At 42.0% G+C, this 27,963-nt stretch overlaps 1 protein-coding gene across 2 annotated transcripts; it reads left to right on the top strand.

Moving 5' to 3' along the window:
- The first annotated feature begins 160 nt into the window (after window positions 1–160).
- On the top strand, window positions 161–24,891 carry rnf38 (ring finger protein 38). Of its 2 annotated transcripts, XM_029509707.1 has the most exons (13): window positions 161–294; window positions 1,318–2,031; window positions 13,572–13,633; window positions 18,478–18,680; window positions 18,763–19,129; window positions 19,223–19,387; window positions 19,638–19,808; window positions 20,274–20,462; window positions 20,570–20,673; window positions 20,787–20,871; window positions 21,133–21,254; window positions 21,347–21,446; window positions 22,179–24,879. In XM_029509707.1, the coding sequence occupies exons 2-13, from the start codon at window positions 1,437–1,439 to the stop codon at window positions 22,239–22,241; spliced, it is 2,226 nt and encodes a 741-aa protein (XP_029365567.1). In that variant the 5' UTR covers window positions 161–294; window positions 1,318–1,436; the 3' UTR covers window positions 22,242–24,879. The 2 variants fall into 2 exon arrangements, with proteins under 2 accessions (XP_029365567.1, XP_029365575.1); XM_029509715.1 differs by lacking the exons at window positions 161–294; window positions 1,318–2,031; window positions 13,572–13,633 and adding an exon at window positions 14,372–14,385 and having other exon boundaries at window positions 18,480–18,680; window positions 19,223–19,426; window positions 22,179–24,891.
- Window positions 24,892–27,963: the final 3,072 nt, after the last annotated feature.

The following is a 27,963-nucleotide window of genomic DNA, read 5'->3' as shown; positions in this document are numbered from 1 at the left end:
CTGTGAATTAACTGTATGTTTTTCTTTTTTTTTTCTAGGTCAATGGTGGGAAATGCGAGCAATTATAACAACTACAAACGATTTCCGCTCTCCGTTTTCGATTGGCCGGGCCTGGTGAAATCCGACTTGAGCGTTGACGGTCTGTCACATTTCACGCTGACACAGACTGAACACACACACACACACACAGACTCACACTGACTCACACACACACACTCACACACACTCACGCAGGGCTCACTACATTATCGACAGATCCGCGACAGGAGTACAGTCGAGCAGAGCATATCAGAGGTAAGTTGCTGTAAAAACTCCTCGGATAGAGGAATGAGAGCGGGTTTCAGCGGCAGTCAGAAGCGGGCTCTTCTGCCCGACGTCGCGGTAATTTTAGCCGTGGTTCTTTCTTTGTAATTTTAGGCTGACCACTTTTTTTTATCCGTCCTCTGTGAGCTTTCTGTTCGCCTCTCTCCAGCCGGGAAAACATCGCCGGGTCGCCTCAACTTAATGAAATAACGCCGAATAAGTTTCTGTTCAAAGCCACTTTCTTTTATTACTGTTAACCAAGTGATTTAAATGGATCGGAGGCGTGGGTGGCTAGCTTCGGGGTTTTTTCTCTGTGTTGGTCGGTGGAGGAGGAGGGGTTGGTATGGCTTCCCAAGCTAACGAACGACATTACGAAGATTGGTTAAAGAAGTTTAAATGGCTCTTAAAGTGGACAAAGTAGCTTTAAACTCAGTTCGGGGATAAATGTGGTTATGAATAAGCGACCGAGGCCGATAACACGTTTGTTGTGCGATTATAATAAGCGTAATAACGCGTTTATCTCTGTAGGCAATGCGCACTAACGTTAGCATGCCCCCCGACGTTAGCCTCTCCTGAGCTAGCGAGCCATGGCCGTGGTCTCCGCGGGTGTTGTGGACCAAACGTCGGCCCGGAGCCTTGAGATTTAACGTTACCGCCTCCGTGGATATGGCTGAATTAAAAACTACGCACGAAATGACGACTCCTTTTGTCCACAGTCGTGGTTTTATTAAATCAAGCTCTCTCTTGTTTTTAAGTTTCCCCAAATATACAAAATGTTATTTGTTTGCCGAACGAGTTTAAGTGGCGTTAGTTTGGCGAACTTGAGAGCGAAGTAGCGAAGCTGCGGAGCCGAAGTCTCCGCGCACATGCCTGTCAAAATAAACGGCGGTCGACGTGAAGTGTCTGTGTAAACAGTTTTATCTGGTGGCTGTGTTGGTTTACAGTGTGAACAGAGAGGATCCCACAGCTCGGCTCTAACTGCCAGCCTCTCTCCGCCGTTGTGTTTCCAAACAGTGTCCAAAGCTTCTTCTGTGAGAGGAAACGAGAAGAAAGCGCATCGACAAAAAAAAAATAAATAAATAAATAATAAAAAAAAAAAGAAGAAAGAAACAGAGGAAATCCCCCGAAAGGAAATGCCAATCGCAGCCGCTGGACAGCCAACGACCCAGGAGCCTAGAGTTTACCCCCGGCTGCCCTCCACCCCGGAGCCTGTCCCCAAAGGGGCTGATTTATTCGACGAGGCGGGGGCGGCAGAGTCGGCGGAGCGAACAGACTACGGGGGCGCGGAGGGGGGCAGAGGACCAGGGGGCTACAGTTACAGCCAGAGCGGCGCTAGGGGCTTTGTACAGCCCGGATCCAACAACAGCTCTCCGCCGCAGTCCCCAGCCGCGTCCTCATCTTTTCTCTTCCATCCCCTTCACCCCCATCAAATGGCCATGGAGCCCCCAAGGACTCGATCGCGCTCTCGGTCTGGATACTACCAGCAGTACGGTGGCGGTAATGGTACTGGAATAACTGGCAGCGGAGTCATGGGATCTAATCACCACCACCATCACCACCATCAGCAGCAGCAACTACATCCACAGCAGCAGCACGGCGCCGGTTGCGCACAGCTCGGAGCTCACACCAACCACTCGGAGAACCAGCAGCGAGCTCCGGGAAGTAACGCCTCTCCCGGCATTCAGAGGCTTTCTTCGGTGCCCGGCTCGATCCGCATCCCGGCGGCAGGTAAACATCCCTACTTGATTTTTTTTTTACCGTGTCTTATGTGGTTTACTCTCGACAATGAATGGTACAAGAACCTTAGGTTTTAAATCAGACTTTTTTCTTCCCAGAAACACCAAGAAAAAGTGACATAAGTCGAGGAGTTTGATGCCCTGATGAGGTTTTTTTAGGCAAATCTAGAGAGGAGGGTGTCCTGGTGGTGGGGTTAGGGTTAGTGTGCAACTTCAAACATTTGATGGGGGTGTTGTACTCTAACTAGATGGGGTGTTGCATGTGTTTTCTTTGGAGCTGCAGAGTTGATGTGGCACACAGTTAGCAAATACAGTAAATGTACATCAGCAGTCTGTGGTGTGGGCTGTGGTCTTCTCAAACTTATTGATCTGCTGTGCTTAGTTACCCGGGCGGTTTCTTAAGGCTGCCTGGCATGTCTATCTTAAGTTGACTACACAAATATTGATGCAGCTAGGTAATTAGCTTTACAGTGTGTACAGGCAAATATTTTTCGATAGCTTATTCATTATCAAATTAGCTCTGTCGATTAGTTGGTGTAAAAATGATAGTAAGATAACTGAGGGGTAAGGGTTTGCGGATTAAAACATGTGAACAAGAAAACAGGCACCTCTTGTTGTAGTGCTTTAGGCAAAAGAATTGGCTAAATGACAAAATAGGATGTGTCATGTTACACAGAAAAGGCCGACCATGGCATCTATAATAACAGATATTCGGTCTCTCCATAGGGATGAATGGACATATTCTGTTTCAGATAGAGGGGTGCTCTGCTGCTAAGTTAGTGGGTAAGGCATGCTTTGATATTTGTGCTTCAGAAAAGGAAAACTTGGTGAGTGTGTTCATGGATTGATGCTGGGTGGTGGTGAATACATGTGAGGGCACTCTGAAAAGGCGAATACAGTGCAGTGAACCACATAACATAGAAACAGCAGAGCTAGAGTTTCACATTTAGCAAGTCTTCTCACAGCACAGCACCAGGCTTCTCAGGTTAGAAAAGTACATGTTGGCTAGCTTTCTCTTGCATTGGAGTTGCCTTAAATGCGGTAGTATCATAATCCAGGCAAACAGAAAGGTTAAAACAAATTGTTCAAACGTATTTACACACAAATCTGTATGTACACATTTTTATAGTCAGTATAGCTTTAGATTACTGACAACATGTAAAGGGTAAATGAAAGGAGGAATCTATGATGGTCCATATACAAGTCCTTCCATTTTGTTCTGCTCAGAGAAGACTGACTACTCATGCGGATACTACGTGTTGGAATAAGTTGTCATGCAGTCAGCACACTAACAACCCAGCCACCCCTCTTATTGACTAATTGATTGTAAACAGACAGACCAATCCTGGAACATACAGACTCAGTCTCTGGGTTAGCTTAGTCTTTAGAGGTATAGGAACATAGCTAACTTACTTTGTCTTGGACAACAGCTTTGCTTTAAGAAGATAATTAGTATATAAAAGAACAGAAAAATATTCTCAGAGCTGAGATTCTTCCTATACCGCAGTTTTTATTTCAATAGAATAAAAACGACAGACACCTCCTTCAAGGGTGTCTGCGTGTATGTGTACATGAGAGACTGAGCAACAGTGTTTGAAGACTGGAACTACCTGTCTGGCAGAGTAAGTAAGAAAAGACAAAACAACTGAATACATGCAAACCAAAGCTGTTTTTCGGACTCCTTGTAATATGGGGCCTTGTGTTGGCTTGCTAAATCATCCTTGTATCCCTGTATGTTTGTTTAAGAAAAATAAAAAACGTGTTAAGTTAAGAGATGAAAAACTGCAGGTTTTTACAAAAATTCACTGCATTGACGCAGAAATTAAACCAGCCATTGACAGAGTTTAGTGGTCGGCTCTGACCTGTGGCCCATACTCTGTCATAGTAGCTCAGCTATGACATGTAGGGTAGCACAAATCAATGGATAGAATGACTGTATTGTATTTCCATCCAAATGGATTTCGATCTAAAGGGGAGGCACTAGCTAGAGATTCTGTAAGCACTCTCTCATTATCTGGACTAATTTTAATCGTAACTGAGACGCACCAACCAAAAGACCAGTAATTCATAATGAATACAGATTCCAAAAAAATAAGTATTTGTACATGGTGTTGTGCAGTATGTGAAGTGGAGGGAAGAAAATCTTAACATGACAGAAAGAAATTGTGTTTTGTGGCTGTGGAACTGTGGTAAAGCAGCAGAGTTGCTCTATTTAAGAATTAAAAAAATAATGCAATTGCTTTATTTCTGAGAAGTGTTTACATTGCTGGCTTAAGCAAAAAAACACAGGTATAATCCAGAGTTGAATGTTCTTTTACACAAGTAAAGCAGCTGGGCTTTTGGAAATTTTTCCAGGAATTCACCTTTTTATTAGACACTCTTTGCGTACCAAAAATCTGTCCTGTTTGTTGATAGAGGATAAGAGACAGAGGAGGAGATACTTGGTCCATTCTTCCTATCTTAGTCACTTGCATTGTCTATGAAAGCTAGTGATATCCCATACTCTTCAATCCTGGCCTCTGTCTTTTCTCCTTGTAGCCTATTCTAACTCTTTTAGGCCCTTTCCCTTTCCCTGCTTTGTGCCTCAGCCTTCCATGGTGGTCTCCTACTGTAGCACTGACACTTTTTCGTTCTTCGTCCTTTCTTATGTACTAATCACATGGCTGCACACATTGTTTAGTTATTGAAGTTATGAAGTAAAATGACTATTGACAGCCCACTTCTGTCAAGTCAGGCTGAAGGTGAAAAAAGAGGCAAAGAAAATTTAGCAGTACTTCAGCAAAAGTGCCCCCTAAAATACCGTAAACTGGTGTCAAATAGGTCCATGTGGATGAAAACATCCTCTGTAGCAGTTGATATCCTATCCTGATTCTGACCCACCTCAGTCACAGCCTGTCCTTTCAGAGCCACATTCACCAGCGCCCCCCCCTCCCTTTCGATCATTCTACCCTTTCTGTACCCCTCCAGTCCATTTTCTCTTGCCTCCTCCCTCACATTTGTCTAATGGAGGGATCGCTTTAATGGATAGCCCAAAGCAGCACAGGGGCAGACACTCTTGCCACTTTACCTTTACCCCTCCACTATACTACTATCCTCTCCATCCTTCTGTCTGAAACAGAAGTGGAAACATAAACATGCACTCAGTTTTTTTTTTTTTTTTCCTCCCTTTCCTTTGTCTTGTCACCCAGGCAACCCCCTCCACTTCGAAGAGAAACTCTTTCACTTGGATTGACCAAGTAGCAGGGGTTCCCTGTTACTCCGTCACTCCACATAAACAACAAAGCACTCACTTTGGTCAGCAAGGGGCAATCCTTGGGGGTAGAGAAGGCTGACCCCAAATTAGCTCTTCCAAACCCTGATCTGGTTTAAAAAAAAGATGTTTTCTAAGAGAAAGTGCCAGAAAGAATGGCAAAGGTTACCAGAAAATCCTCTGAGGTCAGTTTAGAGAGAAGAGTAAGGTCAGCCGGCACGATTTATTTTGTATTATTTCAAAAGAAATAGTGTATTGGAGCCTATATGGGGAGGGACATAGTTTTCAGAAAGACAGTCAAAGATGATGGTGGGAAGGGTGAGGCGGCTAAACTGAAGCACAGGAAAAATGGAGGATATTAATAAATTTCATGGAATAGGGTTGCTTTCAGAGGTGACACAGAGTGTTTGGGTGTGTATAATGGTAAGCAGAAGCACAGAGAGGAAGCATGCCTCATACACAGCAGTTGAGTGTGTGACCTAGGAGGAGGGGAGGATATACTGACTGGAAGAAGACAGAGGAAAAGCATTGGCTTGGAGCATATGGAGTCAGAGGGAGGCAATCTTGGAGAGGATTGAAACCAAGACCATGTGCAGTAAGTTATTGAGTGGAGGTTAAGGTATGTGTGAGGAGTGAATGAATGTTGAGTAATTTAAGGTCAGGATAGGGAGGTAGATGTTGTTTGTTTCTCCTGTTGATGTGACTGGTAGTGTCCACAGGATGTGGCTTGGTCGTGTCATGATCTGTGATTGTAATATCAACTGGATGTAGTTCAGAAATTCCACGGGAGCTTTATGCAGCTGTGTGTTTGTTGTTTTGCGGCTGTCATAGACTATACTTCATGTTATTAGTATTATTATTATATCACAACCTACACTGTTTTTATTTCTAAATGTCTAGTACAGATTAATCAGATCTCACTAGCAATAGCGCTTGTATTTTGACCTACCCTTAGTTATTAACTTGGTTCTAATTCTGTGTCTCAACAGTTTATAAGCATTTTCACCACTTGCCTGTTATTTCAACACAACCCCTGTCTGTGTCCATCACTATTTCCTCCTCTTATTCTCCTCTTTCTTCCTAGGTTGTTACTGTTATGCAAAGTGAAGTGACACAGCACACATAGATGAACTGAGTACACCACAGGCAGTCTGCATAGATGCTGGTTGAGGGATTGGGATTTTGGAGCCTTGTAGTTGCTCAAACTTCTCTCGCAGCACATTCCACTTCTCTTCCGTCCACATCGACACATGCTGACTGTGTTCCAAGTAGTCATCATTTCACCATCATATGGCTGAAGATGTCATTTGTGAAGATTCAGGGCCTCACTGTAATAGAGGCAATCCAAACATTCAATCCAAGTAATTTAGGTTGTGAACAAGAGCTTCCTTGTTAAGTTTTCCTGTTTGAAAAATACAATGAATTGGACAAAGTTTTTTGTGTTGGCATCCGCTGTACAAAATTATATTGTGTATGTTTGTGTGTCTTGATTATGGTGAGTTCTAGTATCTTGATAAAGTGACACCTACCTTTATTTACTCAGTACAACCCTATTTTACAGTATAAATAGTCACTTAATGAGCTTAATGAAGGGACAAAGAAAGATAATCATTACACTTTGTTTTTATGGATTTCCATACATGCAATGAGTATGCCCACTGTATAAATGTTGCATTAGTCATAGTAATGGTAGCTGCAATAATAATAATAATAATAATAGTAATGATAATTCTAATAATAATGAGCTTTTTTACATAGTACTTGTAAATGCACTTGTAAATGCTTTACAAAGAGAAATAAAAAACAAAGCAAAACCCAAATGCCACTGAGTTACTTACAGTTTCCATATAGCTCCTGTGACTACAGTTTAAATGAGTTAACGGCAGTTTGTGGTTGTAGTATTGAAATTTATGATGGAAGAAGGGAATTAAGAGTCATCTGTATCTGCCATTCTGTCCTCTACTTTCTCTCAACCAGCACAGCCTCTCAGCTGGTTTCTCTCTTTAATTGGGGGAGAGGGAGATTGACGGAGGACAGAGGGAGGAGTGAGAACGCGTAAGGAGTGTGAAAGAGTGGTTAGCAGTGTGTGTGTTCATGTACTTCTGCTTACTGTGTGTGTGTACGTGCACTCATCTTGTTTACTTGCTGCCTGGGTGGGCTGGGAAGCAGGAACAGGATTGTCAGAAGCATGCATATGTCCAAAATGACATCACTGCAACCAAGTAGAGCTGACAGCAGTAAAACGAAAGAAAAGGTAGATGCACATAAATCAAATCAAGTCCAATCTATTTATATAGTGCCAAATCATAACAAAGTTACATCAAGGCACTTTGCGCATATAGCAGCTTTGGACCAAACTTTTTATGGAGTTAAAGAAATCCAACATATCCCTCTAAGAGCAAGCACTTGGTGACGGAGCAAGGAAAAACTTCCTTTAAGAGGCAGAAACCTCAGAACAGGGCTCCGTGAGGGCAGCTTTCTGCCTCGACTGGTTGGGTTGAGAGAAGGAGATGGCGGGGGTGCAGAGGGAGAAGTGGAAGGGGGGGCGGGCGGGCTGACTCAGTAGAAGATGGAGAGAGAACAAGAAGAGGAGGAAAGAAGATGCCATGGAAAATACAAACAAAACATACAGTGATTTCATCCTGGTAGTTCTAAATGTGCACTAGTAAATTGGCAGTATGGGAGAAGAAGAGGTTACAATGAGAAGTGAGTTGTTATGTGTAATGATAACTAAAGGTAACTACTGCACCAGCAGGTACTGAGCAGGAGCATGAACGCTCTTTAGTAGGTACACACTGATACATACTGAAATATCAACCAAGAACTAAATCCACTGGTAGATGATAGACTGTACAGCACAGAGGAGCGATTATTGACAGTGTAAATGTATAGGCCTACTTGCAGTCAGACAGGTATCACCTTTGGGCTGCAAATGAGCATCTGTGACAGTTTTCTGAGATCTACTTTAAAAGTTCTTTCCTAAATTAAAACCTGCTCTTCGAACAATTTTTCTTTTTTGATGCATTGCTGATTTGAACGTCTGTGGTGTCAGCCGGCGTGTTAGAATTGGCAACTGCCTCTCACTGCATGGCTTCACAGTTTTGTGACCAAAAATATAACAGCATGATGACAGCATGCAATGGGTTCATTTCATAAGATGGCCCTTGTACTGTTTCCATAAGTCTAAGAAAACTTGTAATCATATGTATATAGAGTCTTTCAATCAAGTGGAGGACTACGTTGAGAGTATTTTTCCTATATATCGAGGTGAACTAAGAGCTAAAACTAAGGCAGGAATATCCATGATGGAGATGATGAGAAGGTTTTGTATAGATTGAGTTTATATTTTCTAAATCTCCTTAGGCGCGTGCATCTGCAGTGCTGTGTGTCAGATCAGTTGTGACTGGTTGGTCAAGGTAGGACATGCAAGACCACTGCATTCATTTTTCCGGTTTATTTAAATTTATGTTCTCTAGGGTGACACACAGGCTTTATATCCATTAAAAAACGGAAATTTCCTGAAGATTTTTTTTCCAAGTAATACTAGTGTCCACACATGGAGTAACTAAACATTGCAGTATATTGAGTGCAAACACCCGCATGTGTTCAAACTGGGGGATGTATGAGCACTTTTACAGACTTGAGAAAAAGTCTACGACAGAGGAGCAACCTCAAGGACTGCAGCAGAACAGAAAGGAAGATAATGAGAAAGATAATGATGGAGGAGAGAACAATAAATAGATGGGGGAGTCATTCAGATTTCTATAGGCACATGAACACTCTTGCCATCAGGTCTGTGTGACGCAGTGTTAGGCAGGTAATGGCTGGGCAGGCGTTACATGCCCACCTATTTTAAGCCCATATGCCAGCTTGTTACTCTGCTTTGTGCTGGGGTGTGAAGTGTGCTGTGACATGTGTTCAGCAGGCAGGGTGATGTAAGCTTGCATGTTCGTTTTACACATATGCTTGACTGAAATTGCCTTAACTTCCTGTATTTGTTATGCATAATACTCCAAGTTCAGCAGTGGTCAATTAGGTTTCTGCCGGTTTTCTTATTTGGTACCATTCGGCTGGTGATATGTTACATATCTGTTGTCATATCGATCCAACAGGCTTTTCTGTTCACCCACTTTCTTCTATGTTTTTCTGCTTTGGCTCGGGAGGGGAAGAGGAAGTCAAATCGAGAGCGACTGCAATGGGGGAGGGAGGGTGATGGACATCATGGACAGAGATGGTGTGATAGGAAAAGCAAGGAAATGTGGATGCTGTGAGATAAAGCAGCAGGAATATATAGGGGAGAGACAGGCCGGGTGATAGGGAAATAGATCGGTGGCAGGCAGGGTTGGTGATGAAGTGATGGAGAGTGTGAGGAGGAGGAGGATGTGTGAGAAGGGTGTCTGAGCTGAGTGCGGGGAAGGGGGGTAGGGTTAGAATGGGAGGGAGAGGTGGAGGAAATGGATAGAAATAGCTGATGCACTCTGAGGCTTACAGAAAATCAATAGCAGTCAAGAGGGGAAGCCACAACCCCCACCCTATCTCCCTCAGTCTCCCTCTCTGATTGCTCTCTCACCCTCCACTCTTTATCTCTTCCCATCTCCCTTTCCCCCTCAGTGCTCTCACCCTTTTAATATATGTTTCCAACCTTGTCCTCTACTTCTGTACCTCCACTTTTGCCACTTCTTACCCCCTATATTCCTTTCCTTTGTACCCCTCATTGTTGCACTGTTCCAGTCTTTCAACTCTACTCGTACAGACTGATGTATACTTTCAATGAAACAGCAGGGACCATCGTTTATAATTCTTTTAAAAAACTTTCCAGACCAAACAGCTGAAGTCAATTGTAATTTCCTGGTGTCTATGTGAAGATGTGGTTGGATGTGAAGAAGGGATGCTTGTGTGGTCTGAATACTCTTCATTCCTCATACTGTTGCTTAAACAAGCGCTCGTTTCTAAATCATTCATTTACATAATTTACATTCAAACTCCGACAGCACCAAATACTGACTGGGCAGAGCAGAACAATTTTTTTTTCTGTGCGCATGCACATATAAAGGCTTGATAGAACTCTGTATATTGAGTGAACACGTGTGGTGGGGGGGATAATTTCAATCATCCTCTGCTTTTTTATTCATACAAAAAAGTTGGTAACACAACAATAACAACAGTAGTGTGGTTGCCGCACTGAACCACTAATGTTCATTGAAAAGAATCATGTGGTCTGCTCTCAACACCATGTTTATGGAACTGAGCAGGCTTTTTTTTTTTTTTTTTTTGGAGTCATTTTTTGTTTTTTGACAGTTTAGGGGAATTCTTTATCATCAAGGTGTTCATACAACATATGCAAAATATACTGGCATAGTTAAATACAGTTTGAAACATAAGTAATTGGGGACTTAGTGTGCATTGACTATTAAAATAGATGAAATAATTTTACTCCATAACCTTTCCTTATAGCCACTCATCAGGTGGAATAAAATTGATCGATTCTCACCATGCCCATTAAGCTCCTGCTTTTCATCTTCAGGCTCAGATGTATTAAGTCAAACTCTTAGCTCTGACATTACTTAAGCTATTTCTAACTTCTCTTGTAATTTTTCTCTTCCTCTCAATTTCTTCTTTCCTTTTTTTCTTTTTTAAACCACAATATTCCATGTTGCCTGGAAAATAACAATTATTTACATCACGATGCAGCCTGTTGACCTTCACTGATCTTCCAATGGTTGTAGTTCGGTGGCATGTATTAGTATAAAATGTTTCCCTTTCCATCATGCAGAGAAAAGTTTCACTAAAATCGGGCACAAATTCCAATCCAATTTCCAATCCAATTTCCAATCCAAATTCCAAATCCCAAGTCTTCATTGTCCAATATTTTGATAGCTACTCTCATAGGGCAGATATCTTTGAATAGTAATGAACCATACTACCAACAAACATGTTGGAATCATAGTGAAAGTTAAAGGTCATACATATGACACAATGACATACATTTTAGTAAAAGTGCAGGTTGCCTATTTGATAATTACTTGTCTTTTCATTCAACTCGTTCATTCTTTTAACAGCTTTTCACTGCAACACTGATATCTATTCTGGCTGCTGTGTGTGTGTCTTGCGTTCCTAAATTCCCAGTATCTGTGTGTGAATGCACGCTCTGCTCTGTGCTACTAGTCACAGTGTGTTCATGCAGACAGCCTGACTCTGGCTCTTGTCTCCATGTCTCACTGCTCTGAAGCACCCTGTCTGTTCTGCTTCTTGAGCTGTGCTGCTGCCTCAAGGTCCAGCCCTCACTTTTCTTCTGTTTGCTTAAGAATTAGATCAGGACTGCACCATCAGGCAAACCGTAATAATATGTATACATTTCACAGTGGACCCTGTCTCTGTAGGAAAAAGGGGATTCAACAAGACCACGTGCTATATCCCTGGTCTCCACACATATATCTTTCACATTATTACATTTCAAGTTTTATTGTATCTTTCTTGTTAGCATCCCCTAAAAACAATTTCTCTATGCACATTGAAATTCATTCTGCAAACTTCCGCTATTCAGCTTTCCTTGAGGACCTGATGTAGAAACTAGATTGTGCGGACTATGCTGTGTGCTGCTTGTGTTCGACCAGCATTGGACACGATGTTATGCAGACATTTAAGACCTGTTCTGTAGCTTGTGTGTCTTGCTCTATAGAATGACTCTGTCTGAATGACTTGTCTCTGACTCAATTTACCGGACTCATTCAATGTGCAAGTGAGTCTATATTCAGGAAGATAGCTGGATTTTTGCACATTGTGATCATTGAATGAGTATTGTACAGAAGAGAGCTATGCATCCAGCAAGTTCCATGAATGCTTCGCCACTACTTTATCCCAAATCATCCCTATGAAAATAGCTTGTTAGCTGGTTTTCACTACACTAATATAAGCTTTACTTGCCCCAACCTTTTCAATCCATTTATTTTGCCAACTCTGGGGGATTGGAATATGAGAGGAAAGGCTTTTTTAAGGATTGAGGAATTCAGTTGTGAAAACGTTACTCGGTCTGCCTCATCTTTCTCTTTCTCCCCCTCTTCTCTTCTTTGTTGTCAATCAGAGCTGTTTTTCAAAGATGGAGACTGTGAGTCGAAATATCCCACAAACAAACAGCCTGAGAGGTGAAAAATGATCTTTTAAAAAGGCTGTTTTGCATCTATTCCCATCTAGTTTAGCGTTCTTCATCTCTATGGTAAAGGTAGCCTTGTCTGGAGTGCCCTTGGGAACGCTTACCCTTGGAGTGTATACTACTGCCACCATCTGTGGTGAGGACGTCCCCAGCTAAAGACGGGCCCATGACAAGGGGAAAAACAAAGCCAGAATAAATAGAAAAGACAATAAAAAGATGAAAGGATTGTGGAAAAACAAAAGAGTAAAAGTCTTAGGCATGATTCGAGCGGCAGTATCATCAGAAAGCTTCTCTAATCCGGGATTACTGTGTTTATTTTGTGTGCTTGTCTGTGTGTGTGTGTGTGTGTGTGTGTGTGTGTGTGTGTGTGTGTGTGTTTGTGTACCTACATCTTATGCCTCTGATCTGAGACAAGAATATACCATATGTGTTTCAGTCACTTTTGTCCTGTACACATGGTCAGAACCCCTCATCACGCAAACATGTTGACATTGTTTTTTTGCAGTTGTGTATTAAATCCAAGTTGCGTTAGAACAATAATAACAAAAGGATTAAATTTACTGGCTATAGAGGAAGAGGGGACATCCCACAATGCCTGGATATAACGGTGCTATCAATTTCAACAAAAGGTATTACCAGCATGCTGTGTAGATTGTATTGTAAAATAATACACAACACAGTTATAATTAATAAGTTAGCATTCAACTGAGCCTGTAAAGATCTTTACAAGCTCTTATGTAAATATGGGCATGTATAGAAGAGTGGGATCAATGACTTGATTGCCAGTAAACTAAATTACAGACTAAACACAATTTTCAATGGGCTATTTTAAATTGCTGCAGCCATCCAAGTCACAATCTTTGTTTATACTTGAAATATGTTGGTTGGTGTTTAAAAGAAGGTCACATAAAAAAAAAAACCCTATAAATATCATGACATTGTCGACTAATTGCTGGCAGTGTTGTGTCAGGGTGGTAAATAGGATCTCAGTTCCACTGTCAGCAATCTGAAAGAGCTAAAGATGGAGCTTTTGATGTGTTTGCCAAACAAAATCTTGTAATTCAAGCAGTCTATACAGTAAGAACATGTAATAAATGTGTTTCGACTCACTGTGTCCCCCCTCTCTGTCTAGGAGCCTCCGGTGGATCCTACCACTGCCACCCAGACCACGCGTATGGAGAGGAGAGTGATAAGGTAAGCTGCCATGCTCTGATGTGGATGGTTCACGCCAACACAGGACATGGAGGGATTTTATTATCTCACACTGTTGTGGCCTCTGATTTAGATCATGCTGCACTGTGACTGAGTATTAGATAATATCATCTCTCAGCTGATGTTGAGTGAATCACTGAGACGCACAAGCACACACACACCATCAGACAGAATCCTGATGGTGTGTCTGTAGGATTTATTTGCTGTGTGTATTGCGTGAATCTCATCGCAACACAGTGTTGTCATAAGAGGCAGAACCTTATTGCTGCCATCATCATGAACACTAGTAACACATTTTGACTATACTTGAATGTGGCCTCTTCACCAGTATGAAACACGGCTGGTCAAAATATGAAGTAGGAATTTATTCATTTATTGAATTTGTGACTAATAATTACGTAATTTGTTACTTGTTTGGTAAAGTGAAAGATATAAAAACACACACAGGGCCTTTCCTTTGTCTGCTTTTGGGCTGAATTAATAAATGAAAAACCTTTTAATGGAGGTTTTTCCTCAGTCCGTTTTCCTTCATTGGAAACCTGATGTTCTTCTTAACAGTCACTAAATTATGTTAGTCATGTAGATTTTTAGGAGTCTCATTGAGAAACTCAAACATTGCACTTAAAAGAGCCATTCTGCTTTATGTTTCACAAACACCAAAGTGCTTTCCAAAATTATACAAGACTGTAGCAGCATCAACCTGTGGCAAGTGTACCCTCTATGACTTGTAAGAAGTGTGTAGTTTGCTGGCTTGATTGTTGCCTATGGGTAGTTGTGATTCCATTGCACCATTCAACATATTTTAAGTCAGTTGTGCTTTGTATCTTTCATCTGTTAGATTTTAAGAGGGTTATTCACTGTTGTTACTCAACATCAGCCATCAATAATTTCTATGGGCAGTGATGGAAACTTTTTTTTTTTTAGAGCTTATACCTCAGTGATATATCCATGCAGCCCTCATGTCTAAATTACAAGCTATCGATTGAACTTTCTGTTGAGGGTTTAATATGAGCTATAAAACTAAATTCATATAGGGGAATTTTGAAGAGAGCACTACTTATCATTTTAACTAGATGAAGCAAGTCAGTAAATGATTGTCATCTTCACAAGTGAAGGCTTGTGTTGAAAACAGATGAATGGAGAACGGAAGAAGATGGGAGGCAGTATGCTCAGGAACGTGTTGCAGAAAGCTTGGAGGGAGAGAATGAAAGAAGGGAAGGAGGCAAGGCAGCAAGGCGGCAAGGCCGAAAACAGGGAGGGGGTATTGCTAATGATTTCACCTCCAGCTGTGGGACTTGGTTGGAGGGAGAGGAGGGGAAAGGAGGAGAAGGAGCAAGGGAGGGAGGGGAAGGAAGGGAGGAACAGTGGCACAGGAAACAAAATGGGCTTTGAAATGTTGTTGATGGAAAAAAAAAAATAAATGGGGGAGGGAGAAGTGTTTGAGTGTTAGTGGAAGCATGTCTGCAAATATTAATGAATCTGTAAAAGCAAAATGACCATATTTGCTCAGTGTGCACATTCATGCTCCTATCTAGAGCACAAATGCTGGAAAAGAGGAAGCTGGGCATAGTTGTGTTTCTTAGGTTTGTTAGCATGCACTCTGGGATTCTCTTTATTTTGGTTCTCTGCAATGACAGCGAAGCCACAACAGCTGCTGGCCACAGTTAGTGTGTGTGTGTGTGTGTGTGTGTGTGTGCGCGTGTGTGCGTGTGTGTGTGTGCGCGCGCGCAAGTGGATGCATGCATTTCCCAAATGTGGACTTAGTGAAATACAACATGGTAGGGTGTGTCTGCACTTGTGCTTCAGGATGTCTGTTTAGCCTGGTGTGTGCACTCAGTGGATGTGGACAGAGTGAAAGGCAGAGGGAGGGGTGTGTCTGTGTTTGTGTGCGTCTGTGCGTGTGAATGTGGTTGGTTGCTACATTGTGAGCATTGCAGAATGTGCTGTAATATCAGCCGTAGAGCAGTCTGCAATGTTTCTGGGCTGCACTGGGAGCCACTCTGTGTATGTTTGTATATGTTGAGCTTCTGAAAGTCAGCATGTTTTTCTTTCTCTACATATTCTGGTTTTATCGGTAACATGTTTGAATCAGACAGTTGTGTGTGCGTGTGTGTGTGTGTGCACATGGGTTCACACCAAGCTCTCTATTAAAACATAAGGCACGTTGCTTGAGGACACACATATGCACACTCCTTTGTCTGACACTGCTCCCTTTCCACTAACACAGGCAGACAGGCCCATCAAACTTTCATACTAATGGGCAATAGTCTGCATGTGTTAAGATAGACAGTGTGTTTTTGTGTGTGTGTGTGTGTGTGTGTCCTGTCTAAGAACTTCAGGCTGGGGTCTTGGACAGGACGGACAGACAGAAGAAAAACGAGGAGGGGTCGAGGAAGAAGGGGCTGTTAAGGGATTCCGCTTATCTGATGGAAGGAGTGGGGGGGAGATGTGTGTGTGTGTGTGTGTGTGTGTGTGTGTGTGTTTTGGGAGGTGGGGGTGTATGTCAGGGTTGGGATGGAGGAGGCTGGCTTACATATGAAAATGGGCACAGTAGATGTCCCTAGGGTTTTGAGGTTGGGGCTAGGCTGGTTGAGAGGGTTGGAAGAAAGGAGGGGTTGTTGAGAAGAACGGAGGGGTTTAGGGTGGGGGCTTTGGTGCTACTCATCCTATGTGGAAATGGGCACAGACAGTTTGTGCCCTCTATATCACTTTTGTTAAAATAGGATCCCTGGAAATGCCTCTGATTCTTTCTGTTTTTAACAAAGTCGTTCTTGTCCACTCTAAATCTGACTCAGTGAACTTGACCACATGCTTTTTTGTTGACTGGCTGTTTGTCTCAATAGAAGTGAAAATTGTCTAAAAAAGAACAGCAAACACTAGCAAAAGGATGGAGAGAAAAGTCAGGCAGAGAGAGAGGATGGCATGCAGCAAAGGGCCACAGGTCAGTCTTTAACCTGGGCTGCCGTGGTCAAGACTAAGCCTTAATGGTATGTGCTCTTCCAGGTCAACCACTGGTTTCAGCTTATTTTTAATTCACAAGAGTATTTTAAATAGACTTTTGGTTGAAACATATTTTAAGCAGCAGTGTTTGAAGAGAGTTCACTTTCTAAAATAATTTAAAGCGTAGTCTGTAATAACCTGGTGAACGACCAAGTCATGAAGCAACCCAATGGTTCTGATCTATTATTTGAAAATATTTGAGGCATTTCAACCCTTTTCCCACCACATGCCTAGTGCTGCCTCTCTTAGACCTGCAGAAACAAGTTAAAATGTATTTTGAGCTATGCATAAGGCAGAGCAGGATGTGTTGGGATTTGACATTACTTTGAAGATGGTAGTTTTTTCGCCAGTCATCTTGGACCTGATTGTTTCGAGCATGGTGATTTACATTGCTTATAGAAATACTACAACGACCCGATTTTCTTCTGTCATTCAGTCTCTGCTTTGCCCCAAGGCTCCACCAAGCATCACCCTCATTTCAGTTTTTTAGAAAATGAATCCAATACACTTTTTCTTCCAACACCTTTTCCTCCTTTCCAGCCCTCTTTTATCACACAGTCAAGCCTAATTGAAGTCATTGTTATTTTTTGTCTTTTCCATAAGCAGCTCAGGCTCAGGTCACATCTAGTGCTACAAGTGAGTGATAGAGCCATTACGGCACAGTGTGTTCGGCCCAGTAATCAAAACACATTTTGTTCGGGTTTGTAGGAACAGCAGAGTCAGAAGGTATTGTTCTTTATAGAATAATATGAAGTACTCAAACAGTGGCAGCTGCCCATGTGTGAATGTGAATTTGCATGTCTGCAGGCGTTTCCATAACTTTGTGTATGTGCACGTGCGTGTGTGTGAGTGAGAGAGAACATGCGTGTGTCTCTGCTGCCTGCTCTCCAGCTGTTTCCTTTTAGCTATCACACGGCTCTCAAGGTTGCTGAGCTATGTGTGTGTGTGTGTGTGTGTGTGTGTGTGTGTGTGTGTGTGTGTGTCTGTGCGTCTGTGCGCGCATGCGTGTGCACATGCGTGTGTGTTAAAAGTCACAGCCGCTGAGTCATTTTTATCACACTTTAACAACATGTCTCCCCCACAAAAAGGGAAGGTGGAAGCAGGGATCAAGTAAGTAGAGGGAAAAAAGTGGTGAGATGGTAACTACGAGGAATCGTGCTATGTGTGGTTTCTTAAGGAACCCATGTGTTCTTCATAGCCCAGCTAAGGTCTTTGTAATGAAGAGTGACTAAGAGCTGACACATGAGTGTGTGTTTTGTGTCTGTTCTTGCCTCATCAGGCACCAAGTGTGAGATTCACTGCTTGACTAAGTGAAGTGACTCACAGATGAGTTGACTGGACTGAAACAAGAGAAAGGGATGACTTCTTAGTTGGTCGGAACCTGGGTGACTACATTCTCAGCTATGACACCGCTTCTGAGCCTCATAAGTCATAAGTATTTGCCCAGCTATCCAGAACAGGGCGTGTACATATGACTCGCACATGGGCTTGTGTGAGCTTGTCTAGCGTTTGCATTTCCTCACAACGAGAGGAAGTGACTTTGAACCCTCAGGGCTTCAGAGTGCTGTTGGTGTAATATGCTGTCTTTCACACACACACATGTCTGAAAATGCATATGAGAGTACACTCACTCTGGATCATACAGGAAATGCCACAAGTCACAAAGGAACTTGTGTCTATGCAGTAATATGGATTGCAGGCCAGAGGGAATGTCAAGCATGGTGAAACTGATTTATTTGATACGAGTGCTATGGGTCACTAACCACAATACCCATCCCCTCTCCCTCGCCTCTCTTTCCTCTGTTTTCCACCCCCACCCTCTGCAGAGTGAGGAAAGCCCCAGTCCAAAGCGCCAGAGGCTGTCCAGCCAGTCAGTCTTGGAGCAGCTAACCTCATCCGCCCCTCCACCATCCACCCCATCTCCCCCCATCCGCCCCTGGGAGTCAGGGCCCCCCAGTCGAAGGCCACCTCACCCCCACACACACTACCACCAGGAGAGATGCCTCACCCCTGTTCGCCACAGACGCAGGTAAGGTGGTTATACAATCACTTCAACTGTGATAAGTAACTGAAGGCCCCAAACATAAACCTTACCTTTCTGCTTCCTCCAGCCCCCCCGTGAGGCGTCAGCGTGGTCGTATCGCCAGACCTACCAGACACTTGCCTCCACATCACCACCCCTCCACCCAAGGCCTTGCACCTCGCCTAGCGCCATCAGAGCTCCAGGATGAAAACTACCACAACACCCATCCCTCCACACACCAGACATACCCAACGCACACGCCCAGCACTTACGGTCAGCCCCCCACAGCTGGTGGTGGTGGGGCAGGTGCGGAGGAGCCCCGAGCTTTCCATCCCCCTGCCTTGTCACCACGGTTGCTACATCCGGCTGCTCACCACCATCACCTCCATCATCAGCAACAGCATCACACAGCACAACAGCCGCAAGGAGCCATGGTCATGGACTTGCATGAACAGGTTAGTCTACAAATCAGTTTTTGTGCCAGTTGGCCAGCAGACATTTTATCTATGAAATCTGTATTTATCAACTGTGATGTGATATGTCCTCAGCTGCAGCAGGGCAGTGTACCAGTCTCCTACACTGTGACCCCAGTCCCTCCTCATGGTCTTGCAGCACCATTGTGTAGTGGCCAACACCTTCCCCCAACCTGCTCCTCACAACAACAGGTTCCTACATGCAGTGTGGTCTTCAGCACTGGACAGCACTACCACCCGGTGAGAACACGTGCAGTTTGTAACAATGCTGGTCCGTCTGTTATTAAAAATTTGTAAACTTGCTGTACTATCTCTTCTAACACTCAAAGCCAAAGAACCAATGAAATGGGAAAGTGTGTAAAAAGTGGCAGTTAGCTGCAGAGAATTTTCTAGTTTGAAAGGACTTGGCTGCCACCTTGTGGGAAGATGTAATAAAATCCAGCCCCCCAAATAAGAAACATACTTTAAAGGTTTCTCTGTTGTCTTCCAGATGCTGCAGGCATGTTCAATGCAACATTTGCCGGTCCCCTATGCCTTTCCCTCCCTGTTGTCCAGTGACCCTCAATTCCTGCTACCTCCTCCGCCTCACATTTCTCACCACCCGACCCACCTCCCCACACCCGGACAGTTCCTGCCTTTCCAGACACAACAGCCTAGATCGGTATGTGATTGATTTGTTTTACTTCTTTTCCTGGAAATGGTGCTTTCCTAAAAAAAAAACAACACATTTGTATTATTAGAATTTGTTGACTCTAAAGCAGAACTCAGTTATTCTAGCAGAGCAGGTTCTTCATTGCCCAGAAATAATATGTGCATCTGACACCTCTAGGGAAGTGAAAAGAAAATGATGAATTCATTAACCTAGTTAGTCATCATAAGAAAATAATCATTTTGTTTTGTTCATGCACATTTTCTTTTGCATGACAGTTTCTGTTGCCATTAATAGATATACTATAGATCAGTTTGCAATAGTATGCGTAAATAAGTATGTGCACACACTGATAACATTAAAATGCCATCTTGATTTCATCAAATATTCTACGAAATAAAAAGGCGGCCATCTTGTCCAAACATAATAGCTATCATATACTTGTCCTGATTGTTAATGTAGCATCTTTCTCCCCAGCCATTACAGACAATTGAAAATGATGTTGAGATTCTTGGAGAGCAGCTGTCAGTGGGTGGAGGTTTCAGCTACTCCCATCACCACCACCACCACCACCATCACCATCAGCCTCCATCCACCCTGCCACCCTCCACACCACTCCAGTTCCTGTCACACCACGACCCTCTGTCACAGGAGTTGTTTACAGTGGTAAGTACAATTATTAAATCCCAAGTTTGTTTTGGATGATAATGATAAAGTTTAATAATTCAGAGTAGAAAACTAAATAGTTTTCTCTCTGTCCCCTCCCTTCATAGCCCTATCCCCACTTCATGCCTCGTCGATTCACAAGTCGGCGTTACCGCTCTCAGCAGGCTGTTCCTCCATCGCCCTACCATCCCAGCTTTTTGCCTTACTTCCTGTAAGTGTTTTTTACTTTCTTAGAACTATACAGGTGAATTTGCTGTAGATCCAAGTTTTCCCCAATGAATTGATATCCAGAGGAAAATTGTATTTCCTATCTTCAACTATCAGGTCCATGCTCCCTATGCCCCCAAATGTGGCCCCCACAATCAGTTTAGAGCTGGATGTGGATGATGGAGAGGTGGAGAACTACGAGGTGAGACAAACTGATCCCACTGATCCCTCAGCTGTCAATAATTTTACAACCCAGAACATGTTCTTTTTTTTTTACACAACACATTGACAAAATGAACTCTTAATCTCTGACAAATATTCATCATGAAATCCACTCACTCCCATTCAGCGCAGTTTTAAAGATTCATTAAAGGGTCAGTCCATTTATGTGATAGTTTAGCTGAAACCACGTCCTTTGCAAATTCTGGCCTCTAAACTTTTCTTCCTTGTTTGAAACCTTCAGGCCCTGCTGAACCTTGCAGAGCGTCTAGGAGAGGCCAAACCCCGAGGACTAACCAAGGCAGATATAGAGCAGCTTCCGTCATACAGGTTCAACCCCAACAACCATCAGTCTGAGCAAACACTGTGAGTGTCTCTGTGTGAGGATTTTTCACTGCGAAAAGCTGTAGGTTTGTTTTGGTAAGATTTTAAAATGCCAACCCTGCTTTGTCTTACAGGTGCGTGGTATGTATGTGTGACTTTGAGTCTCGCCAGCTTCTAAGGGTCCTACCCTGCAATCACGAGTTCCATGCCAAATGTGTAGACAAGTGGCTGAAGGTGAGTGAGGACAGCTGCATGACTTTATATCTCTCAGTTTCTCTCTGAACCCTTGAGGTTTGGTCGCACCATAAAATGGAAAAGTGAAATTTATCCACGTGTTTTGTGATGTATGTGCTTCAGATGGGAATGTTTGAACATTAGTCAGTCACAACAACACTTACAGCAGATTCTGACTGACAGCTTTTACTTGCTCTTGGTGTTTTACTTAATGACTGAAGGTTGAAGAAAGACAGTTAACAGAAAGTTATCAAACTGGTTAACTGGGTCAAAAAGTTGAAAGTTGACTGCATGATACTGTTCCTGTTTAGAGGAGAAGATTGTTCCTGGATGACTTTTATAATGGCTGTGATAAAAGTTAATAGAGCGACACCACTAATAAAGCAGTTAGCTTCATGTGTTTGGGTTATGGCTTTAAGATCCTTCAGGCTGGATTGGTTTTGGTATAGCTATACAGTAGCTTGCCCTTGGTCAGTGTCATGAATTTGATTTTAAAATTTACTGAAGTTGAACTCAATGTTAAAAAAAAAGAAGTGTGTGGGTTTACCCCTGCCCCACAAAGAAAGCTCCTGACTTCCAGTGAAATACATAGATGCTGCTTTAAAATTCAGTTTTAAAAGCTGGTGTGACCAGGCCTTTGATTTGCTGACACTGTCTATTATATATTGATCTCTTACGTACATTTTTAATTAGTTTAACCTTCATCTTCATCTTATTTTTCATTCCTTCCAGGCTAACCGGACCTGTCCTATCTGCCGAGCTGATGCCTCGGAGGTCCAGCGGGACTCTGAGTGACCTCTAGCTTGTATCAGCAGCCAACCCCTGCTCCCCATCTCCCCTTTGAATGCACAAACCAGTCAGTGAACGTATCTCCTTTTCTGAAACACCATCACTTGCAAATTCTGCAACTTAACTGGGACCAGTACTCTTTAATCCTCAAGAACAGTGAACATTGACATAATTCTCAAATGGGATCAGCATTTAGGGGTATGGAAACTTCCTACTGACTCATGCTCATTTCATTGCTGGACTTCCTAGTCCCTGCATTTTGGATTACTGCTCTGCCTTCTGCAAACGGTTCTCACTTTCTATGAATGGCCTTTGAAACAAACAGGTAATGTGCAGGTCGACATATTTATGTGTTGAAGTCATTGTGAACTGATGTGACCTGATTTGTCCTTTAAGGATGGACAGACAACAGACTGCTTTGAAAAAACTTATGTATAGTTATACTAACAAATTTGCAGTCCAAAGATGATTCTAATTCCATTTTTATTAGTCTGGTTATACACCTTGGCCTACGCACTGTCATCTTTACCAGAGTCATTATAATTACAGTGGAGCCCAATCAGTCCATGTATACTGTTGCATTCCTGAGTTTGAGAGCTGTGTGCGTGTGTGTATATGTGTGTGTGATGAAACAAAGATACTGTACACTGTGTTTCAAAGAGTGATCTACTTTGGAGCAGTGAAAATATGCTTTATTTTTAGGTGCATGCACATTTGTGTGTGTGTGTTTGGGTGCGCTCACTTTTCTGTGGTATTTATACAGTTCATGTGGTACAGTGTTATTGATTAAATCCCAAATTCAGCTTTCCCAAATTAATCTCAGACTAATTGAAACTTTGTGGCCAAACAAGTCTCCCAGTCAAAGTGCAGGACCAGGCACACCCCCTTGAAAAATTCACAGTACTGGTTGTCATGAACACAACCTAATCCACATCTACATTGTTTTTGTCTGAGAACAGGAAGGCTGAAGGTTTTTCAGAGACACTTTTTAGTGTGCAGTATTTCCCAACCATAAAGAAACAATTTGAGACCGTCTCCATCTCATCACATCATATTAACTGAAGGGATACAGTTAGGTTTGACAGAGCTGACCAGCTGCATGCACGACATTCACTGAAAAGTCTCTGAGTGTCATTCACCCTCAGTTCTATCTCATAGGAATAAGGCCTTTGACAACACATGTCCGTGACCATCTTGGTGCACAAGCAGCTTCCTCTGTGTGCGGATGCCGTGTTTTCTCCATCGCTGACAGGGAACAATTTTAAAGAGACACAGCTAAATTTATGTTTCACCGGACGCCAGATCTGACACTTCAGCACTTTAATACATAGATTTAAAACCTACTCACTCTCTTTCCATTGTGAACCAACCACTGATCAGTTAGTTGATTGTTGATTCAGTTAGTCTGTCTGTGTGTGTGTGAACAAGATTTAAATCTATTAAGAACATATATCTCCACTTCAACTTCAATTATCTACAGGACCCCAAAAAGTCAATGCTTTTGTTTTTTCACTGCGCAGTTGTATATGTCCAGAAGTTGGGTTTTTTTTTTCCCCTAATGATTATCTCTGAAAGGCCTATGTCAGTATGTCATAATATAATTTCCAAGATGTTCACCTCATGCACAGAGCAGACTTGCTCTTGTAATTTATCACTATTTATCACAAATGGCATGTTGTGTCACAATGACAACCTAACATAGGACTTAGAGAGATTGTGTTGACAAAAGGTTGGTTTGGAAAGTTCAGCCAGGCACCTGCAGTCTTAAACCTGAGAAGCTTTTTTTTCTGACGAACAAACAAACAAACAAACAAAACAAAACAAACTCGTCCCCATATTTCAGCACATCAGACTAATACATTTGTTTGAACCCATTTTAAATGCAAAGTAGGAAGAACATTTATTTTATAAAACTGCTCGGTGTTTCCAGTGTATAAAGTCTTGTAATATCCACGGGAATGTTGGGAGATTTTCTGTCATCTTTGTTATGTTCCTTTGGGGTCAAAGGTCATATTTGTGACTGTATGCATCCATTTTGTGTCTTAGGGTTTGTTTTTGTGTTGGACAGTTTTCTTTTGCTTGGTACACTAGCAATTACCTCAGTCCCACTATTTATGTCTTTTCAGAAAATGTTGCAACCAATATGTTTAGTGCTTATCAAGTCATTTTGCTAATGTTTTCCACCCAAGTTGTTGGATTGGTTGAATATTCTTCCTTCAAACTTTATGAAACTCTATCATTAAAATGGTGTCATAGTAGTTTCATCATGTATTATATCTGTAACCAAAATCATTTGAAGGCCTGTTATGATAATGAAATTTTTAACAAACATTTGTACATTTTGTATGAGAGTTATTACTAGTAATACTTTATTAAGTAGTGCAATGATTTTTTTAATCCCTTACCCCATCTTTTGGATTTCAAAAGCTGGTTCAATAATAAATGTATAACATTCTCTTCTAAAACTTGGTGCTTTCCTTCTCCTGTCTGATGGCTCCGAAAATACGACTATTTTGTTTTCCACTAAGATGCACAGTCAAGTTATGTGCTTTGAGTCCACTTGGTGGCAGTGTCGTCGTGTTATCAATAAACTAGTATGTGGACAACAAGTCCGTCTAATAACTCAAATGAATAATTTCTCTTAAAAGAAAGCGCTCCTGCTCCCAACAGAGTGAGCATTACACTCTATAAGTTTTTGACCAAATACAGTAAATCCACATTAAACTTTTATAATTAACATTAACATTAACATTTTAATGAACATCCATAATTACACATTTCTTCTAAGTAACTTAAAGAGATTATATGAACATTTAGTAATAAAATCCTGGTACACATGACTCAAACAGAGTTGGGCCTGAACATGCCACAGTCAGCTTTCCACCAACAGCTGAAATTAACTCACTTTGTACCAACTTTGCATTGCTGGCTGATCCAATCACAGTAAACAGCCACTAACATGATTATTCTGCTGTCACGTTCTGATTAACCGTCTAATGAAAACAGAAGAGAGACTGAACACTCAGCTCAGAAATACTGAACTTTCTTTATCTCTTTCTGAGCAGTGATGCTAAATAATATATACAGTCAATTTAAAACCTACATCTAGACACTTTCCAGCAAAATGTCACGTTTGAGCAGGTTTGACTTAGCATAAGCTAATTCTTATGTTTAGGTTGGCTGTCAGCGAAATGGGATATCAGGTCTTTGTTTTCATTGTTGTAACAAGTTTTGGTTCAAGTTCAACTCACCTTAAAGGTTTAGCTACTTGAAGCAACTTTGTTAAAAGAGGCAAAAGCTGTAGGTCATGTTGATGTGATGAAAATATCCCGTTCATCTGTTAATTCTTTTATCCAGTTCGACCTTTTCCACCTTTTCATGTTCACTGTCAAGACAGACAGTGGACATGAATATTTCTTTTTAAAACATATTTAGAAGACATCACACCACATCTAACTGGCTAAAAGTCACAAATACATGTTTTGCTTTGAGTATGTTGTAGTTCTATTTTTGGAAGACAAACAGAAACTGCCAGCCCAGTTCATTAATGAGCATGTAAATGTGTGAAGTTAATATTCATAATATAATATAATAAATATAATAATTCATGCTGCTAAAGTAGTAGTTTACATGTCCAACCCTAACAGCTGGCTAAAAACTCTTCCAGCTCAATATGATGTGCGCTTCGGTTGTGGTTGCTCGGTCCCACCAGCCACCACAGGCCGATGTGATCAATTCTCACTCAACTACACAGCACCATCCGCTGGACATGATGTGTTACACAGTCACTGATTCTCGACCAGCTATCCGTTTCCGCCGGAGACAATCCCACCTGACATCGGGCGGGGGAGGGGTACGCCCTAGACAGGTCCACCTGCCACAACAAGAAAAACGCATTGGTTGCCTCTGCGATACAACAGCTCAGTTCTGTCAGCAGCCCGGTCCAGTGAGAGAGCAGCAGTAACAGTCACATGAACTTCACTAAAAAACTTTTCTCAGCGAAGCATTTACGCCGTCTAAATAAAAAATACAGAAACTCTGTTAGCAAAAATATTTTCATTCATCACTTAATAATTACTAACTCACATCAACATGGACCCCGAGAGTTAAGAGAAAAATAAAAAGTATTTAACACAGTAAAATCATCACATTCATTATATTGTGTTATACAAAGCAGTTTTTCGGAAAAAAATAATTGTACCCCCATGAACAACTTCATGTTTTGCATCAAAAGACATTTCTGAATGTGCATGTAGTCAGTAAAAATGTTGCTTAATGTGATGATGTAAGAGCACAGGAGACGGACTGACTGCAAGGTAAAAAAAAAAACTCTGAGGCTTTGAGCGCTGTGGGTTATTAGACCTGTCACCCTCTGAATGTGTGTGTGCACTTTGCCTTCATTTCATTTACATCAGTGCCTTTGTGTCTGGAACAGACTTGCAGCATCCTGTGTTACATCCTGTGGATTCATGGGACGTATAAGTCCAAGTGTTAGCAGTTTCTTAAAATGAATTTTATTAACTTGATATGTGAGGAATAAAAAACACAGAAAATTGTAGATAACTGAAATTTGACAGTAAAAAATAGTTCTGCAAAGTGGGCTTGAATTCTGTGTTTTTTTCCCTGCAGCCTCCATCCCCGATGCTGACTCGTATGTATTGAGCTGGATGTTGTTCCGCTACCTCTGATACAGAGAAAACGATTGAGTGGCTCCTAACAGTGGAACAGTTTGCCTTCCACACGGCCTTTACATGACCAATCATCAACCCAGAGTCCCTTCTTCTCAAGATCAAAGTTCAGCTGATGCTCCTGGACTGTAAGCAACACGACAGCATGGTTGTTCCTTGACTCTTTTTCCTTTGGCTAATCGTGACTCTGTGAGCTGTTCGGTGGTTTGCTCTCCTGTCACAGATTCCTCTCTGTGATCAGTGCACACATCAGATGCACCCGCTCTCCTGGTCTGGCTCCATGTTTATCTCTAACCTGCCATTGACATAATGATTGAAGCTCTGTTTAAGTAACAGCCTGCTTTTTGGGCTGATGTAATTAGAACTCATACAGGTGAATTTCTCGTGAAGGAGGGACGTGGCATTATCATGATGTCATCACAGTTTATCTCTGCTCACACACTGAGGTTTTATTACAGTAAGCTATGGAGTTTGAAATGTGTTTATCAAACCTTAAGGGTTTGGAAAGAACAAAAAACTTAGAAATAATCTAAATAAAACAACCATGAAAATTCAAAAACTGCAATTTACCACAACTCGCCTTCCTCATTGTAGTAACTTGATCGGAGACAACATGTCATCTGTCTTCTCACCTTCCCTATTGTTGCAATAATTTTTAAAACTTTGTCTTCTTTCCTTTACATATCCATGATATATTTCTGCACCAGGTTTTATCTGAAGACCTTGTGCAGTATGAAGGTGGGGTTATGAAAGAGAAATACAGCCACTCTCTAAAATCCCTTGAACACCAGAACGCAGTGGACACATATTTTAAGACAGTTGTTTGATAGTTTGATAGCTGTGTGAGGCAAACACATATTTCCAGCAGGACACCCGCAGACTTTCTGTTCGTAGAGGTGAAATTTCCAGGTATATGGATAAACGTGTGCGCCGCAGGTTGATGTTTTTCTTTTTCTTCTTTTCCCATCTTGATATTTTTCTATCCGGTGCTTCCTTGGAGTAAGGAGAGTTGTGTTTTATCTGTATCTGTGCTTACATAT

The sequence above is a fragment of the Echeneis naucrates genome, chromosome 1, assembly GCF_900963305.1.
Source record: "Echeneis naucrates chromosome 1, fEcheNa1.1, whole genome shotgun sequence".
Taxonomy (NCBI): domain Eukaryota; kingdom Metazoa; phylum Chordata; class Actinopteri; order Carangiformes; family Echeneidae; genus Echeneis; species Echeneis naucrates.
Note: the sequence above shows the minus strand (reverse complement) of the source record. Positions and strands in the feature narration are given on the sequence as shown.